Genomic DNA, 19,281 nt, shown 5'->3' with positions numbered 1-19,281 from the left:
GGGGGCTTAACCGGTCCAACTCAACTGTCGCGTCTGCTGCAGAGGAGTATCAACTATTTAAACTTGACTTCTAAAGTGACTTATCATACTCACATAGCTGCGTCTCTGTTATCGTTTTCCTGCGTGTGTTATTTCAAAAACTTTACGTATTCATCTACTGGTGGCTGTGGCTCAAACATGCCGAAAAAATCGGAGAAAGCAAGTGTGGAGGCGTCATCGTCTCCTAATCTTCAGGTTAACAAAAGTTTTCTGTCTTGCTCTAAGGAATTTCTTTATACACTATGTAGCTTTGCTGAGACCATTTTCTGGAAATTTCTTTAAAAAAAACTTGTTAAATTATCTCTGTTAACTTGTGAATGGTTTATGAGGAGATATATACGACTGGATTGCCTTGTCATCAATGCAAGTTATGTTTTTTCTTAACTAATGTGTATGGTCCGTGAAATCAGTGGATGGGGAAAGAAAAATCTGGTTTTTTATATCGTTTCTTGAGGGGTTTAGTCTGACACTGTCGGATATGGAATAAAATGACGTGAGCATGTCTAAAGGCATGTTTATAGAGCGGACTGCACTGGAAAATGTAATGATAAGCTAGGTTTGATCAACTAGTTCATGTATGTCTCACTGGTCTTTACATAGAGCCAGAGATTCACAAAGTTCTAAAAAATAAATAAGCAAAAAATAGTGTGCTTATAATGTCAGAAACTTATGTCTGCTGTAAATACTAAGGAGTCGGAGTTCAGTTATTTACATGAGCTGACCTCAGACTGAGTAGACTCAGATTACAGGTATCGAATTTTGGAATGAAGAATCTACGTACCTGGACTGACGTCCTCGATTGGGGGCTTAACCGGTCCAACTCAACTGTCGCGTCTGCTGCAGAGGAGCATCAACTATTTAAACTTGACTTCTAAGGTGAGTTATCATACTCACATAGCTGCGTCTCTGTTATCATTTTCCTGCGTGTGTTATTTCAAAAACTTTACATATTCATCTACTGGTGGCTGTGGCTCAAACATGCCGAAAAAATCAGAGAAAGCAAGTGTTGAGGCATCATCGTCTCCTAATCTTCAGGTTAACAGAAATTTTCTGTCTTGCTCTAAGGAATTATTTTATACACTATGTAGCTTTGTTGAGACTGTTTTCTGGAAATTTCTTAAAAAAAACTTGTTAAATTATCTCCGGATACTGAGCTTTCATGTGAATGGTGTATGAGGAGATATATACGACTGGCTTGCCTTGTCATCAATGCAAGTTATGGTTTTGCTTTAACTAATGTGTATGGTCCGTGAAATCAGTGGATGGGGAAAGAAAAATCTGGTTTTCTATATCGTTTCTTGAGGGGTTTAGTCTGACACTGTCGGATATGGAATAAAATGACGTGAGCATGTCTAAAGGCATGTTTATAGAGCGGACTGCAGTGGAAAATGTAATGATAAGCTGGGTTTGATCAACTAGTTGATGTATGTCTCGCTGGTCTTTACCTAGAGCCAGAGATTCACAAAGTTCTAAAAAATAAATAAGCAAAAAAAAGTGTGCTTATAATGTCAGAAACTTATGTCTGCTGTAAATACTAAGGAGTCGGAGTTCAGTTATTTACATGAGCTGACCTCAGACTGAGTAGACTCAGATTACAGGTATCGAATTTTGGAATGAAGAAACTTGGAATAAATTAAAGGATATTTTTGATTTGCTGTTGGATACTGACCTTTTTCTTGTGACAAGCTGAAATTATCTCTAGAGTCTGGCATGTGTTATCCGTTTGACTGATGGTGTTTGTTTTCATAAAATATACAACCTAGCTGACTCTTACAGGTAAGAGAAGAAGCGTGGATGGCTCAAGTTAAACTAAGAATTACCTACTAATCTTCAGGTTAACAAGATTTTTTTATTCTGATACTCTGTTTAAGAAAAACCAGTTAGGTAGACGGCTTTCTGTTGCTCTCATGACTGTTCTTTAAAAAAATTCATAGGGAGAAAGGTATATGGAATGGGGTTTTGCTTCAACTAAAGATGTGTTTTTGCTATGTAAAAGCACTGGGAGACTGGCTCCGAAACATGGCTCTTCTTGGCATGAAGAATGCGTTAAAATAAACCAGTATCTACTGAGTAATGTTTGATGGAAATAAAATCAAAAAAGAGGGGAGACTATCTAACTGGTTTTTTTGTATGTCCTATATATATATATTTTTGGAAAAAAGCAGATTGCCAGGTGTATGTCTTTTCCTTTGACTGCATAAAAATGAGGATAAAGGACATGAAGGGTATATAGTGTTGACTCGGGTAATATTGTTACTCAAAAGGGTAATGTACTCATGAATGGTGTACTGCAGATCTGAAAATAACATGTCTTACACTAAAAGAATGAGATATTTGTAAGTGGTTGGATTAGTTTGGTGACTTTGCTGAGGTAATTTCGAAAAAAAGGACTTACCCGGAATTGAATCTGTTACTAAAATCTGGTGCCTATATAAAAAAACAAAAACTACTTGAGAGGATTCAGAGGTCATTCGAAACTGTTTTTTCTGGAAATAGTGGCCACGCATATTACTTTACAGTAGGGTATGATAGGTTTCGCATACCCGACTATAAGATTAAATGAGTTTTTTTTTTAAAACTCAACTTTGTTTTTCGGTAGCGTAGTGTACTGAAGCGGTTAAAAAGGTTATTCTGTGTACCGGCTTCGGGTATGGTGCCCTTGATGCTGACTTCACATACCGGACTAAGGTTAAATAAAATGCAAGTTTTAAATGGTTTTTTCAACATTGTCATAGAGGTAGGTTCTGATTAACCTATCACTTAGTTCAAAGAGGTAAAAGATTTCTGATAGCAGAAGTTTGGTCGAACCTTGGCTTCTCAAATCCTTTTTAACTTCTTCTGCTAGCTTCTTTTTCTCATTTAAAGTATATAGGCACTTGGCCTTACCTAACATCTTACTAGTAAGTTTGATCTCGATACCACAAGGTAAAACATATAGTGACCTTAAGTGGATCCTGGGTGGTTAAATCTGATGTTTGTTATAGCAAAGGTTTTTTTCGGATATAACTAAAAGGATACCCTGAATTTACAGATTACTTCAGTGTTACTACCCTAACTTCTGATAGTTGATAGGAAGGAATGCATGATATGATGTTGAGCATGGCATACAGTTCCCTCTGGCTGTGCATAACCTGAGATTGGTAAAAAAGAAATTTTCCGGACTGAGTCTAAGTTGGCTCACTATGACTAAGTGGTCCAACATATTGTAGTATACATTTGTTAGCTAGCATATGGCAGCAATAGGAATGACATAACATAAAAATAAGTAACTTTGGGAATAATGTTATGATTTTTCTCTAAAGAAGGGGTATCTGCGCTAGGTAATAAGTGGTTGAAACTAAAAGTATTTTGGGGGATATCTTAGCCCGATTATAAAATAAGTCCGAAGATGAGGCTCTATTACAAATGTTGTTGATAGACAAGGTAGTGGGTATTTTTTCAAATGGAATAATCTAGTTAAGGATGAAGTTCTGGAAATTTGTTTTACCACTTTTTTTTTTTTAAAGATTGGTAATATTACGCTGTTTGAAAAAAAATAAAACAGAATTTATGGCTGCTCTATGGGGTTGGGTACCGTCTGTATCAGATTGGCTGAGAAGCCAAGGATCTTCGTTCTTACCATTTTTTTAATTAAAAAAAATCATATATTTAAAGTTAAGAACTATGTTTTTTTTATGGTGACATGGATAACAACTGGGATGCCCAGCATCACCTGCGTACAGTCATGTGCTAACGAACTGTTTTCTTGTGGCTATGGGTGCAGGTGAGGGCTGCCTTCCTTGATTAAAACGTCCAGTTCTTAACAAATGGTGGATTTCGTAGTGTGATACAAGATTTCCCAAACTTTGGGCTTAAGGATACTTGAGCTGTATTTTGTTATCTTCATTACCTTGTACATAATTTATTTTCAACTCTAAATAAATTACTGTGCAAAGCCATTGTACTTTTCTAGAATCGTTGTCTGTGAAGAGTTAGTGTTCGTTTGCATATAATTTTATATATTTAGAACTGCTACACACACACATACACACACACACACACATTTTGCATGGACCAATCCTACGAAGTTACTTGCACACACACCATTTGCTGGTACCTTGGTGAATCTCCCTCTTCTCCTACAATTCTGTTGTGATTTGCTGCTCGTGATAGACAGACTATGACTCTCTAGTTGCAAAGCCTTGGACCTTATGCAATCTACCTCACATGCCCATGATAGTTTTGGCAATTTGTCACACAGCATGGTAGCATGGCTCTTGTCAATTGATTCCTTCTCCATGTTGGCCTTCATCGCCACTCAAACACACAACAAGATTGACCGAATGTACATCTACGGTGGTAATCAACATCAAGCTTTTTTCACCTACAAAAATCTTGTCTATTTTAGAAAGGAAAAAGATCGACATACATGTAGGTGCAACTGCACCTACTCAGTATATTTTGAGTTTATGGTAAATAACAATTTCTTAGAATGTTCTAGAAAGATGGCATTCCTTGAAATACAATACTATACATAATTCTGGGAAATTAGTGTGAAGTTTTTGCAATAATAGGAATGTCTTCACTAAATTTTTGCCATTGAAAAAAAAACATTTGGAAATTGCAAGTTGTAGTGTCCCTTTGCAAGTTTTTGTACTTAGCATAATGTGAATTTTTTGGCTTTTCTATTCACTAATGAAAATCAATGGGTTGGCCTTTCAACTTGCTGGCTATTTCTATCAGGCCGCATATTGTTATTGCTAGGTCATTGGGACATAAAGTCCTTGCACTTCTGCACCTGCTCAGTACGTAGTTAGATTTCCATAAAACATTGTTTTTTTTGCTTAAGATTTGGAGAAAGTGTACAAGTGCTGTATTTTGACATCTAATCAGTTGAAACGTCATGATAAATGTGGGTTTTTACTTCTCATGTCATGCAATTCATATAGACATTGGATGGTTATATACCAGACTGATTCATTGACCTGAATGTATCAAGGCTGAATGTATCAAGACTGATTCATTGACCTGAATGTATCAAGGCTGGATAGAAAAAAAAGAAAAACAAACTTTCTCTGTGCAAATGATTGTCATTTTTTTTTTTGCATACAACCTCATGTGATGGTCTCATGGTAGATGACATTGACTGGATTTTTCTTGAAATGACTAAGCATATACAAAGGAAATGCTTACATAGCTTAGCTTATAAATGGTTATTAACTTTAAATGAAGAGGATGATTGGACGTTCATCATGTGGATTATGTATAAGTGATGGTTGTTGAGATGACAATCCTTTACGCACTTCCTATTCTCGAGTCTATGAAAGAAGCAGATCCATAATGCAGGAAGGCATTGTTATGACTCACGAAGACTTTTTGTTGATTGAGCTTTTTGATGGTCTTTTTTGGGACTGAGCTCTGAAACCTATGTCAAGATGTACATTCATTTTAATTACATAGACTGAAAGTTGGAATTTCATGGTTTTAATACAAAAAATTCATAAAGGTTAACTATTCCAAAAATTAAATTTTCTTGAGGTTGAAAGAGGATAGGTTTTTGGGTGGTTATTTGGATCCACATACATGTCTCTTTTGATAAAAGATATGCACATCTGGTAAAGTATTGGTTTCTCGCTTTGTTATTGGTACTAATATATAATTAAAGCAAACTCATGATGATATTTATGGAATATTGGTACTGATGAAATGTTTGTAGGGAATTCTTGTGAATTGGGATGATTGGGGTTTGGAATAATGAGCCTCACTAAACAACTTGAAAAAACATATCGACTGGTTACACTTACTATGCATAATTGTTAACTTTAGCAATTTGAATTGAGGCTTATCTTGATGGTTTTTGACGTGAAAGTAACACATTTACAGCTTTTTACTTTTGAATAATTTAGCTTTGGATTGGTTGCTAGAATCCTTAAAACTCATGTGAGGGTCTCACCACAGATGGCATTGAATGGATAGTTGAGATATTGTCCATTTTACAAAGGAAGTGTTGCCTAATTTTTTTCTTTTTATTGTCATAAAATCTAATCTCTACTAGGTTGTTAGTTTCTTTGTAATTCTGGACACCGATAACAAGGGGAAGGGGTCATTGATACATGTTTTCCCAAGTAATGCTAGTACTGACGTGCTTGTGTTCTTGGATGGTGGAAGATAAGAGGTTCCTTCCTTGGGATTACAAAGGGATTTGCAGTAATAGTTGGAGATCATCCAATGTTTGGTTTTTTACATGTAAACACTTCTCTGATAAGTATATATATGCAATACATCAAGTCTAAAATGTTGTCATTTGTACAATCTTGTCTCTATCATTTTTTACCATAAAGACATATTTTTATGTATTCATGTAACCCTTGTCTGGTCTCTAGTCCCATTGTATGGTTGTAGAGTTTGTTAAATCAAACTATTGTTAAATAATCAATCATAAACACACACACTCCTGTTTCTAGCTAGCCTTTGGTCGGGCTAGCACCATACAATTGACCTAGAAAAATCCTTTATCGCTTAACTTGACCTACCCAATCCAAGAGGATGGGTTGGGGGCCAATGGTTCCTCATCCAGTCAAGCAGATAAAAGCTTATAGTATTATATTATACATCAATAGCTTGCTGTCTAATTAATTTAGGTAGAGTAATGGGTAAGAGGAATTCTCTTACATGTATCCATACTTTTGGCACTCATCTTTGCTCTAATAAATGGTATTAATGATCATATATAGTTTTCATATTACAATATTTTCTGTATATGTTACCATGATCTGACCCTCTTTTGTAGTAGATACGTCTATAAGCCTTATTGACACCACATTTACCGAAAGGTACCCTTTGAAAACATATTTTTGAATTTTCTTTGAACACAAGAATAATTTTTTATCTAAACTTGCAATTAATTCTACTTGGTTGAGGCAGGGTTCCACATGGTGGTCCCTACCTCCCACCATCTAGAACCTCTCCTATGGTTGGGGGAGGGCCACATACACTCATTATCACTTGGAATATATTATATTAATTAGTATGTGGCTCCACCTGATCTGATTTATACGGGAGAGTTCTTGCTCATTGTATGTCTCAAAAGACTTTTAAAACATTGTATACTTAATACTTGAGGCAACCAAAATATATAAACATTGTCTCCTACTTTCTTTCTTAATATTGGATCACATGCACTGCTAGGGTACACAACCCATGTTTTGACAAGAAAATCTCCCCCCCCCCCCTCCCCCCCCCCCCTCCCGCACACACACACACACACAAATATAATGACGATTAACTCATTCAATTGCATAGGGGAGAGATGCTTCAACCTATGATCTTCTCATGCATATACCCTTTCTTGGAATTTGTCTTGCCACAAGTCATCTTCCTTGCTTGATAAACCCTAGAAGCCCAAGGGAACACACTTCACATCTTGGTCTCTTTTGGTTTAGCTAGAGCTTTGAATTGGCGGTGGACTTGAATGAGATAACTCACATAATGTGGATGCGCATAAAGAAGTCAACAACAATTGTATGCATGGGTGATTAAAATGGCCCCTCTATTTTTGAAATTGAGATTTTCTTATTATACGGGCGGTCCTTCTCTGCATTCCCACATCCCCTTTCTTGCTCGGTTCTTTCCCGCGAGGGAACATAGGCAAGCGAACACACACACACCCTAGAGGAGCTCTCCCCACACAGGATCTCTCTCGTTCTCTCTCTCTCCCTCTCTCTCTCTCTCTCTCTCTCTCTCTCTCTCACTCACTCACTCACACACACACACACACACACACATTTTGCATGGACCAATCCTGCAAAGTTACTCATGCACACACCAATTGCCGGTACCTTGGTGAATCTCCCTCTTCTCTTGTAGTTATGTTGCAATTTGCTGCTCGCGAAAGACAGACTATTGCTCTTTGGTTGCGTAGCCTTGGACCTTATGCAATTTACCTCCCATGCCCATGATGGTTTTGGAAATTTGTCACACAGAATGGCAGCATGGCTCTCGTTAGTTGATTCCTTCTTTGTGTTGGCCTTCATTGCCACTCAAACAGATAATAAGATTGACGGAATGTACATCTACGGAGGCAATCAACATCCAGCTTTTTTCGCCTACAAAACCTGGAAAGGAAAAATATCGACAAATAGGTAGGTGCAACTGTACCTACACATTATATATAATTTTGGGAAATTAGTGTCAAGTTTTTGCAATAATAGGAATGTATTCAATAAATTTTTTCCATTGAATTTCTTTTTGGAAACTACAAGTTGTAGTGTCCCTTTGCAGGTTTTTGTACTTAGCATAATGTGAATTTTGTAGCTTTCCAATTCACTAATGACAATCAGTGGGTTGGCCTTTGGACTTGCTGGGTGTTTCTACCAGGATGCATATTGTTATTGCTAGGTCATTGGGACATAAAGTCCTTGGCCTTTTGCACTTACTCAGTGCGTAGTTAGATTTTCTTAAAACATTGTTTTTTTTGCTCAAGATTTGGACAAAGTGTACAATCGAATGGTTTACTAGACTGATTCATTAACCTAAATGTATTAAGGATGGATAGAACAAAAAGAAAAAACAACCTTTGTCTGTGGAAATGATCGTCATTATCTGTTTTGCATACAAACTCATGTGAGGGTCTCATGGGAGATGACATTGACTGGATTTTTCTTGAAATGATTAAGCATATACAAAGGAAATGCTCAAGAAACTTTTGCGTATAGTTTAGCTTATAAGTGATTATTAAATTTAAAATGAAGAGGAGAGTTGGATGTTCATCATGTGGATTCTGTATGAGTGATGGTTATTGAGATGACCGTCCTATTCTCGAGTCTATGAAAGAAGCAGATTCGGAATGTAGGAAGGCATCGTTATGACTCACAAAGACTTTTTGATTGAGCTTTCTGACGGTCCTTTTTGGGGTTGAGCTCTGAAACCTATATCAAGTTGTACATTCATTTTAATTACATAGACAGAAAGTTGGAATCTCATTGTTTTGATACAAAAAATTCATAAAGGTTGACTATTCCAAAAATTGGATTTTCTTAAGGTTGAAAGAGGATAGCTTTTTGGGCGGTTGTTTGGATCCACATACATGTCTCTTTTGATAAAAGATATGCACATCTAGTAAATTACTAGTTTCTCTCTTTGTTATTGGTACTGATATATAATTAAAGCAAACTCATGATGATATTTATGGCATATTGGTATTGATGAAATGTTTGCAGGGAATTCTTGTGAATTGAGTTGATTGGGGTTGGGAATATTGAGCCTCACTAAACAAGTTGAAACAACATATCGACTGGTTACGCTTACAATGCATAATTGTTAGCTTTAGCAATTTGAATTGAGGCTTAGCTTGATGGTTTTTGACGTGAAAATAACACATTTACAACTTTTTACTTTTGAATAATTTAGCTTTGTATTGGTTGCTAGAAGCCTTAAACCCCATGTGAGGGTCTCAACAGAGATGCATTGAATGGATATTTGAGAAATTGTCCATTTCACAAAGGAAATGCTGCCCAAATTTTTACTTTTTCTTGTCAATCTGTACTAGGCTGTTAGTTCCTTTGTAATTTTGGATACCAATAACAAGGGGAAGGGGTCATTGACACATGTTTTCCCAATTAATGCTAGTACTAACATGCTTGTGTTCTTGGATGGTGGCAAGTAAGAGGTTCCTTCCTTGGGATTCCGAAGGGAACTCTAGTAATAGTTGGAGATCATCCAGTGTTTGGTTTTGTACTTGTAAAAACTTCTCTGATAAGTATATATATGCAATACATCTAGTCTAAAATGTTGTCATTTGTACAATCTTGTCTCTGTCATTTTTTACTACAACAATGTATTTTTATGTACTCATGTAACCCTTGTCTGGACTTTAGTCCCATTGTATGGTTCAATAGTTTGTTAAATTAAACTATTGCTAGATAATCAATCATAAACACAAACAAACATACACATAATATAGCTTGAAGAAGGACTTCCCCCTGCGTGGTGGGTCCGTGTTTGCTTCTATGTGTGTGTGTGTGTGTGTGTGTGTGTGTGTGTGTGTGTGTGTGTGTGTGTGTGTGTGTGTGTGTGTGTGTGAGAGAGAGAGAGAGAGAGAGAGAGAGAGAGAGAGAGAGAGAGAGATTGTGAGGCACAAAAAACTGAGTATTGATCTCATGATGTGATTCCATTCAAGAGGTAGAGGCATTATACGCGAATGAAGTGGTTCACATCTCGCCCTTCCAAATTCCAAAGAAACTTGGAAAAGAAGAATTTGTTCCAAAATATGAGAGTGTGTTTAATTAGGAGGGATCTAACAAGATTCCTCTTCAAGTTAGATTGAAAAATCGGTAAGAAAACGAAAGCTAGGTAGCAGAAGTCAAGGTGAGGGAAGTTCAGACATGAACTAGCATATAGGTGGTACGCGGAGCCAAGGTGAGCAGGAGCTACGACACTACAAGCAAGTAGGAAGTGATTGTAGGAAGTTTGATAATGTGGCAGTAGGAGGCCCAAGCTGCACATGTGAGAAGAGTGTAGCTTGTGATCGAGCTTAGCAATCTATTGTAGCACGCTTCGAAGGGAATGTGGTAGAGATTGAATGGGCGTAGACCGAGTAGGGGGTACCCTAGGTCTATTGAAAGTGAAAGTTTTTTTACTAACACTGTTTACAAAAAACTCAGAACGCAGTCACCGCACATTGGCATGTGGTCCTTGTTGCAGGATGGGCATTGTCAAGATTATGCAGAGAAAAACAAACCATTCTCTCTCAGGCGACCTCTACGTCAATAGATTATATCTACTCGGTGATGAAGAGCTTACACCACTCTATCTGATGTCAAGGCAAGAGAGCTTCGTCATCTGAGAATGTATCCATCTCCCCAAAGTGAAAGAAGAGAGGTCTTTATATAGGCTCTCGAGGCCAAAAGCACTAGCTAAGAATAGACTGAGCAAGGAGGGACAAGTTCGCGCAGGTTCGTAGCTTTTCAAAAAAAATAAAAAAATCTGAGGACACGGATTTTGATGCGCGATTTAGAAACTGCAAGAAGAAGTTTGGCCTCCAAGAAAAGAGTCTTAAACTAATCTCCTCCTCTCTTTTCTAAAAAGACTCTTTCTTTCCTAAAAACAAGCCTGTGCTTTTTGCTTGTCAACTCTCCCACTTACCATTCAATTTTTACATTAAATTTGACCATCCAAACAATATTTAACCAACTAATGAAAATCGTATCTAAACTACACCACACAGTAATATCACGACATAATTATGACTTTCCAATACTGTCAATCAAAATTCGACGAAATAGATATTGGAAGTTATTTTTCTTATTTTTAGAAGAGATCCAAAAATTGGGGATCTTACAAGGATTTTGTTGAATAGGGTTACTACATGCAGAGAAGTGGGAGAAAAGATTAGTGAAATGCCATAGAAGGAGCTAGATGTAGAGGGATGATATCTTGCTTCAGGTGATGTGGAAAAGATGAAGGTTGAAATGAGAGAATATATGAAAGGTGTGTGGGAGAAAATCAAAGTCAGTATGTATGATGTGGTCAATAAACCATATCAGATCTTTGTAGAAGAAGAAGTAAATGAGGAGAACTTGTTTGTGCAGAAGAAAAATGATGAACTAAAACAGTAGTATGAGGAATTGAAGAAGTAGTTGGAGTAGCAAAAACATCATCAACCTGAACAAATACATACTCAAAGTGATACCGCAACTGAAACTGAAGTCCAGATGCAGTGACAATTAAAGTTTCAGGTGAAGAGGCAAGGGGTGCAGGTGAACAACAAAAATGTAGAGATCCAGTAGTGATTATTGTTGAAGATATACTCAGTAAGGAGAGTATTGAGGTTACAAAGAAAACAACTGAAGTTGAAGTGGATGCAGGACTTGGTGAACATGATAAGGAAACTGCAATTGAAGGGGAAATTTCAAAGAAGAATGAAGTTAAAGATCATGTTCATGTTGAAATTTTTGATCACAGGATGGGTTCTCACAATGTTTGATAAACATTGCCCACCAAGTGTGCCAAGTGTTAGGGCCTTATGTGTCAAGATACTTATCTTTTTGAACTTCAACTAAGGTCTTATCTTTAAAACCTTGGGGCCATTTTTACACAAGTGTCTAATGCTTAGATAGTTTGAAATACCCGAATTGTTGTATGGTATGTAACATTTTTTGGATGGAACCAACGAGCAGTTTGCAGTTCTCCATGTAGTCTTATTATTGTTTTGCCCTGTAGTCTGATAGTGACGATAAATACACAGTGAAGTAGTACTATCTTATCTCAATCATGGTGTTTCTTATTTATATGCTTTGCCTTTTTGTGATTTAATGAGCAGTCTCTTGTAGTCATTTTCCTTTATACTGCATGCCCCTAACACTGCCTCATAGTGCAGTGACTATGGTTCAAGTTAGTGTTGGACAAAACCTTTCACTTTTACCAATTTGTTTGAGGTGTTTCATTCAGTGAATCTTCCAAGATGTTGTGCTATCTTAGAGGGGGAAAAAACGAGGGAGGAGGGGGTTCTTATCTCTCATGAAAAAGAAGAAGATGGATACTCTCTCTCTATTTGGTTATTATATTCTCTCTCGTTTCACGGTGTACGCGCTCTCCGGAAGTTTTCGTGGCAGATATCTCTACGTAGCTCTCATCACCGCTCTCTTGTGGCAAAGCAAGAAGCCTTTTAACAACCACTAATTGATTCTAAAGCACGGTAAGAAACCATAAACTCCATAGTCATCATCTCTCTCTCTCTCTATGTCGTTTTTCTGCGTAGTCTCCCTCTCGGTGATTGTTTTTTCTGCATACAAGTGCATGTATGGATTAACCAAGTACATACGAGGTTGCCTCTTGATTATTTCATCATGTTTTACACGTTGATTCATGAAACTGATGCGTTATGGTCACGCACGTGCATAAAAAAGTGCTCATTAGGAAAAGTTTGGACTAAAAAATGGGCCTTGTAAGAATTGTTGATGTGACATAGCTTTCAAAAAGTGGGGATCGGTAATTTTTTTGCAAATAAGATCCAAACTTGTCGGAGGTTGGATATTTAGAATCTACTCTTCAAATGCTATCTATTGATATATAGCATGCATGTATCGGACATTGCCTTCATGTAGATCTAGAAAAAGGTGATTTTAGATTATAGTAACGGTAAAAACAAAACCTGGCTGATTGAAACAAAATGGCATAACTTTCATAGAAGTCATCCAAACTTTTCGGACCTTGGCTCTTTAGAATCCATTTTTCAAGAACTTTCCAATGATAGGTCATATCATGGGGTTCTAAGCAATATTTAGAGGGGTCTATCGGGCTGCTTTCTTTTGTACAAGTTTGATGATGTGGCGCTCTTAAAAGGCCCAAAAATGAGTTCAAAATTTTCCTAATGTTTCGTTTCACGTCATAGAAGCGGTAGGAATGTTTTGGTCATAAATGACAAACCGTTATGAATTAGCCCGAACCCTTTATACCATAGATAAAACACATCATTTAGAACATTTTCTTTCTGATATGTCATGTGAAAAACACGCACAAGATAAGAGATATGGTCAAAAAACAGATTGTTGTCCACTACACTAACCAATTTGTTTGACTCCAAGCTCCTTGGAGAACTACTATATAGAATGACTAAATGGACAAACCCACTTAACCAATTGAAAAGCTTGATAAAACTTGATGATAAATGAATTTAGGTCTCCGTTTTCACTTTGGAAATACGATTTATTAATCACTCTAGTATCAGTTTTACCTACACGCGTAGGAGTGCTATCATAGCTCAAGGTATTCACAACATCCCTATCCTCTGGAAAAACACCTTCGAACACACAACTTACACTAGTAGACCACCACCTGTTCGATTGCTACTGCTCACACACTCCACAAATCCACCACACGAGGCACACCTACTACCACTGCTTGTCTCCACCCTTACACACAAACACAGCCACTCAATCTCACTCTCTCACTCAAAACACCATCGGTCTGGGGGGGTACACACATCCACACATCCGGCACCGAGGAGAACCATAAAAGCAGGAGAAAGAGAAGGGGGGAAGGGGAAACAATAGCACGGGAGGCAACTGTGGCTTGGTTTCACTTCAAAAAACATATGCACCCGCTTGTACTGCCATCACCATGGCCATTTTCAAGCAAAAGTTAACAAAGGGGCTAGCTTGCTAGAGAACTCCACTTTGCAAGCTTCAAACGGTGGTGCAGCCAAAGTTAGTCAAGGCTAGCAGGTGGTCTATGCCAGGAAGAGGGTGCAGTCGACTGTGTAGAAGGTTAGGGCAGGTACCAAGGCCCTTGGCAGCCAAAAGATAGCGGGGATGTATGCTTGAAGCGGTTTTTTAGGCCAAAGTGCTGCAAGATAGTCCAGATGGGATGGCAGGTCAAGGTATCCAAAATGCCAAATCACTATCCTAAAATGTAGTGTTCAGTGTGCTCTAGAAGGCAGTCCAGACGGCTCTTCAAACGGAGCCCCGATGCTCAAGATATTGCAGTTTAAAGAAAGAGTATGTTGCAGATCCCCGAAAAACCGGGCAGCTGGGGACAGGTGGCCCGGGCTGATGTCAGTGTATACATGTATAGAGCTCGAGTTGTGGAGCTTGCCTGTCTTCTCCGATTGCGAATCGGAGCTCTGGATGGCGAGATATGGTCAGTCAAAGATTTTCAGGGGGTCGGGTCTGAGCCCATTTGATCGCACCAGGGAATATGCCATCTGGCGTCTTTTGAGCCTTTCCAAGATTCTTGGTGGAAGGATGTACCATGTGGAGTTAGCACAAATTGACTGCACGTCAATCAGATATTCGATCAGTCAGATACTACGAGACGAAGCTAGGAGCATTTGGGCAGTGAACAATTGCAGATGATTTTTTAAGTTTTTCATGGCCTTGGATATCGAGCTTAGAGAAGTCAAAATACAGTAAGGCTCGCATGGCTCGGAGACAACTTAGTGGAGATCCGACACGGTTTTCCGGATCAGCCATCGGACACGGGAGCAGTAAGAAAGGGCCAATGGGACTGTGCTACCAAACTGGAAAATTTAAGGCCATTTTTCTTATAAAGTGGGGGCCCTTGGGGGTGCATTAGAATGAGGGGCTGCCATGTGGCACCGGGGAAGGTCCCACATGCGCAAGGCGGGCGATAGAGGACGTTGTATATACTCCAGGGCGTGAGCCCCTTCATTAGCATGAGAAAGAGAGAGTGAAACTCCTTGAGCTCGTGAGCTATGGTGGCGAGCGCCTTCGGCTTTGCGCAGGCGGAGATGTGGCTGTTTTGGCGGTGACCGGCAAGGCGGGGTGGGCTTGAGGCGGTGGACTCGCATGTGAGTCGGTGGGCAGTGACAATGACGTGGCGCCCGACACGGGAAGTTCCCACGGACCCATGGGGCCTCAAAGTTTTAAAGGGGAGAGAGGGGGCAATAGCGATATCGCTATTGCCTCCCCCCCTCAGGTAAGAGGAAAGTCCCATAGCAGAGAGAGAGAGAGAGAGAGAGAGAGAGGAAAACCCGGAGGTCTTCAAATGGGCGAAGCCAAGCAAGGCCAAGTGTCCGGACAAGGGGGAAGACCAAAGGAGCAGAGAGACAACTCTAAGATGAGGCGGGCAAAGTGAACCAAAGTGAAGGCTAAGGGGCAGAGGAGGAGTTGGATGGATAGAGGGAAAGAGTCAATGTCCAAATTGAGTAGTATAAGGTAAGCCTAAAGGGGGTAAAAGATGAAAGTGAAAAAATAAAAAAATGAAAAGTCTAGGGGGCAATAGCGACATTGCTAATGCCCCCCCAAGTGCAAAGAGTGAAGAAGAGAAAGGTAGAGCAAAGCGGTGCCCCCTTTCCCAAAGATGCCAATTCAAGATGCCAGGTGGACCAATTAAATTGTAAATTCCCAAATTAAAGGCCCCCCCTATAAAAGTCAAAAATGGATCAAATCAAGGGCTTTTTTTCTTGGCCTTTTGAGGTGCCGTTTGAAGCCTACAAAGTGGAGTTCTCTAGCAAGCTAGCCCCATTGTAACTTTTGCTTGAAAATGGCCATGGTGATGGCATTGCAAGCCTGTGTAGATGTGTTTTGAAGTACAATCAAGCCACATTTGCCTCTCGTGTCATTGTTTCCCCTTCCCCCCTTCTCTTTCTCCTGCTTTCTTGGTTCTCCTCGGTGCTGGATGTGTGGAAGTGTGTGCCTGAGATTGAGTGGCTGTGTGCGTGTGTAAGGGTGGAGACAGGTAGTGGTAGTAGGTGTACCTTGTGTGGTGGTTTTGTGGAGTGTGTGAGCAATAGAAATCAAGTAGGCAGTGGTCTGCTACTGTGCGTTGTGTGTTTGAAGGTGTTTTCTGAGAGGATAGGGGTGTTGTGAATACCCTGAGCTATAGAGAGGCCTTCATGTTGGTGCCGGGTGTGTTCCCCCATTCCCCTTCTCCATCTTCTGGTGCCCCCACAGAGGAGCACACTGATTTCTCCTAGATGAACGAAAAGAAGCGGTTTCTCGCATTGAAAGTCATGGCAGCTAGAAGCTATGGACCGATTTTCACAGGAGAAGAGAGCCTTGACGAGTGGATGTGAGATTTTGAGTTGTACATGCTCTCATTGCGTATGCCGAACGAGGATAGAAAAATTACTACTTTTCCTTTGGCATTAGGAAATTTCGGAGGTCATTTGGAGAGCCTTCTAAGAAAATGTATTTTTTGCACTCTCTCTCTAGAAAAAATGGCAAATAAAAGAGCTGGGTCTTTCATAGTAAAACTTCAAAAGGTGTACTTTAAGTAGATTCCTTACTCTTCTGAACATTCGTTCGTAATGATTGAGGGATAATCCTCTTTTCAGTTGCATTGAATGAACAACGTCAATATGGAGGGAACGAGGCTAACATGGAGGGACGAATCCGTAGCCGCTATTCACTTTCCATTAAACCTGCACATTTGGCTAATGGCGCACTCCTCAAATGGCACAAATGTTACCTAGAAACGAGCCAAATATCACCTTCACATTGATTTGGACAATGAGTACCAACCATCGATTAAGCGCAGTAAAACAAACACACATATACCTCCCGCCTCCATAGACACGCTCAGAGCTCAAGGAGCTAAACACATAGATATCTGGACGAGAGGCTCTCTCTACCCTAAGAATCCAATAACTAATGCGTCTCCACCGTTTGTCAATCCTACAAGCTTATTGACCTTTGCTGGTGATGGAGAAAAGGGCCTTCTGGGTTATTGTAAATCACTTACAAGAGAAGCTGAAACTTACAAGAGCATTCTCCAAGCTCAACAATGTGAGATTGTTCTCCTTTCACATTTACATTCTACAGATCAGGTTACCATTTTGCAACATAAAACAGAGGTACAAGAACTGAAAGGAAAGGTGCGAAGTTGTCAAATGAAGGACACCATCTTGGGTGGTCGTATCCGAAAGAAGAAATTGCGCAATCTTGAAACATTGCAGGTTGCATCAGGAGGTCTCAAGAAAAGAATCCGAGCATTAAGGTGATGCTTCTTGGTTGGCTACATTGTCTTAGTTAAGTAATCTTTTTGTTTTTTCTTGTTATGCATTGTTTTCATGTGCCTAAATAGTGTTAGTGAAGCAAATTTTCTGTTATTTACTTATGCATTGTCTTCATGTAGAGATTCAATCTACCCTGACAAGGAAAACATTGACCCCAAAGCCAATATAGGAAAGAGATTGAAGCCACTTATAAGTAGAAGCCTGGCAGCAGATATAGTACATGACAAGAAGTTTAAGGTTCTACAAAGAAATGTAGTGGACCGCTTTATTTCAGAGAACTCAGTGCTTGCAAAAGAGATACAAGGCACACTTGATTCACTTGGTGTAAGAAAAAGAGGATATTCAGCTATCCAAAAGTCTGTCTCATCCATCTTTGTTAGGAAGGGTATAAAATCCAAACTTCTACCATCAGCCTCAAGTGTTTGGAAAGAGAGGCTTCAGCTTAACGAGGCACAGGGAGACTATCTTGGACAGCCCTTTCATATTAAAGCAACTTACAGTGGCCATGGAGCGAACATGGCATATGATGAGTTCAACAATATTTTTATGGACCTGCGGATACTACAGAAGAGAATGGTGGAGTTTTACAACATCACATTTGAAGAGTCACGTGGGCTATTACATTTTGTGTTAAAACTGGATGAGTGTGAGCTTGTTAAAGAGAAAAAGCTAGAGCGTGTTACTATTACTTTAACGAATAGAGCCCTCTCAAAGTGTCCCAGTGATGATCCTTTATATTTTAGTGTTCAATCAGAATCTAACCTATGGTGGCTTGGTGCGTTTGAGGTAAGCGATATTCTCAAGTAAGCTCAAATGTTCAGATCTACTTAAGTCTCATTTATTTTGTGTTGCAGGTAAAGAAAGAAGATCATGAGATTCTATATTGGGTGTTCCATCGAACTAATATTCCGAAGGTGATTGATGGACAGACTAACCAGGGAGAGGTACTACGTCTAGATGGAAGGGGAGACTTTCAAGTTCAGTGGCATCTTGCAGGTGACCTTAAAACATTAAAGTGCATGTATAATTGTGGAATGGGTGCAATGGCAAAGTCACCGTGTTTGTTCTGCATGGAGCCTGCAAAGGTCATGGACCCAAAGTGGTGGAGAAAAGCTCCAACACGTCACATTGAGGATCCTGCTTTTCGACCCGTTTTGAAAATACCACTTGTGAATGTCCACATTTGTACAATGCATGCCCTTTGTAGAATTGTGGAGAAATTGGTCTACTTATACATCAGGTTTGCTTGGAAGATTAAGAACTCCGCAGAACGACAAGTAGCCCTGTAGTGCTTAGAAATGGTACTGTCGGATATGGGGCTTCATGGTGGCAATGTGAAAATCCAGCGGGATGAAAAGAGATCAACTGCTGAGAAGGATGTCCCATGCAAACCATCCATCGGTGGGGTGAAGGCACGGAGGTTTTTATCTAAGCCCCAAGGTACAAGAGATCCAAAGCTAACAAAACATGGAAAAATATATAACACATCTTATGTTAGCAAGGTAGAGTATCAAAGTTGGAAAAAGCTACATATTGCAGTCAAAGACCACGAACCAACTACTCGTAACGCGAAGGCTGAGGTTTGGCGATCAATAGACATCCTATTTTTGATGTGTGACAAAGATGACTGGTCACAAGGTGATATGAACAAGTTCAAGGAAAATCTCAACCTTATGAAAAAATCATTCAAGACAGCATGGACAGACACCCAGATTACTCACTACATGGTATTATAATGTATTTCTTTCTCTCTTATGTGCAAATATGTGACTGTAAAACATTCTAAC

General features: G+C 39.3%; 1 protein-coding gene across 1 annotated transcript in view; it reads left to right on the top strand.

Moving 5' to 3' along the window:
* Window positions 1–12,001, top strand: part of LOC147450841 (uncharacterized) — a 78,192-nt gene extending 66,191 nt beyond the window's left edge. The window contains exons 6-7 of the mRNA XM_086520540.1: window positions 11,461–11,629; window positions 11,725–12,001. Of these exons, the coding sequence (XP_086376666.1) occupies window positions 11,461–11,629; window positions 11,725–12,001 (446 nt within the window). The remainder of the gene's footprint in view (window positions 1–11,460; window positions 11,630–11,724) is intronic.
* Window positions 12,002–19,281: the final 7,280 nt, after the last annotated feature.

Source organism: Adiantum capillus-veneris, chromosome 9, assembly GCF_014529385.1.
Source record: "Adiantum capillus-veneris isolate H3 chromosome 9, ASM1452938v2, whole genome shotgun sequence".
Taxonomy (NCBI): domain Eukaryota; kingdom Viridiplantae; phylum Streptophyta; class Polypodiopsida; order Polypodiales; family Pteridaceae; genus Adiantum; species Adiantum capillus-veneris.
The sequence above is the reverse complement of the archived record's forward strand: the minus strand, read 5'-3'. Positions and strand labels throughout refer to the sequence as shown.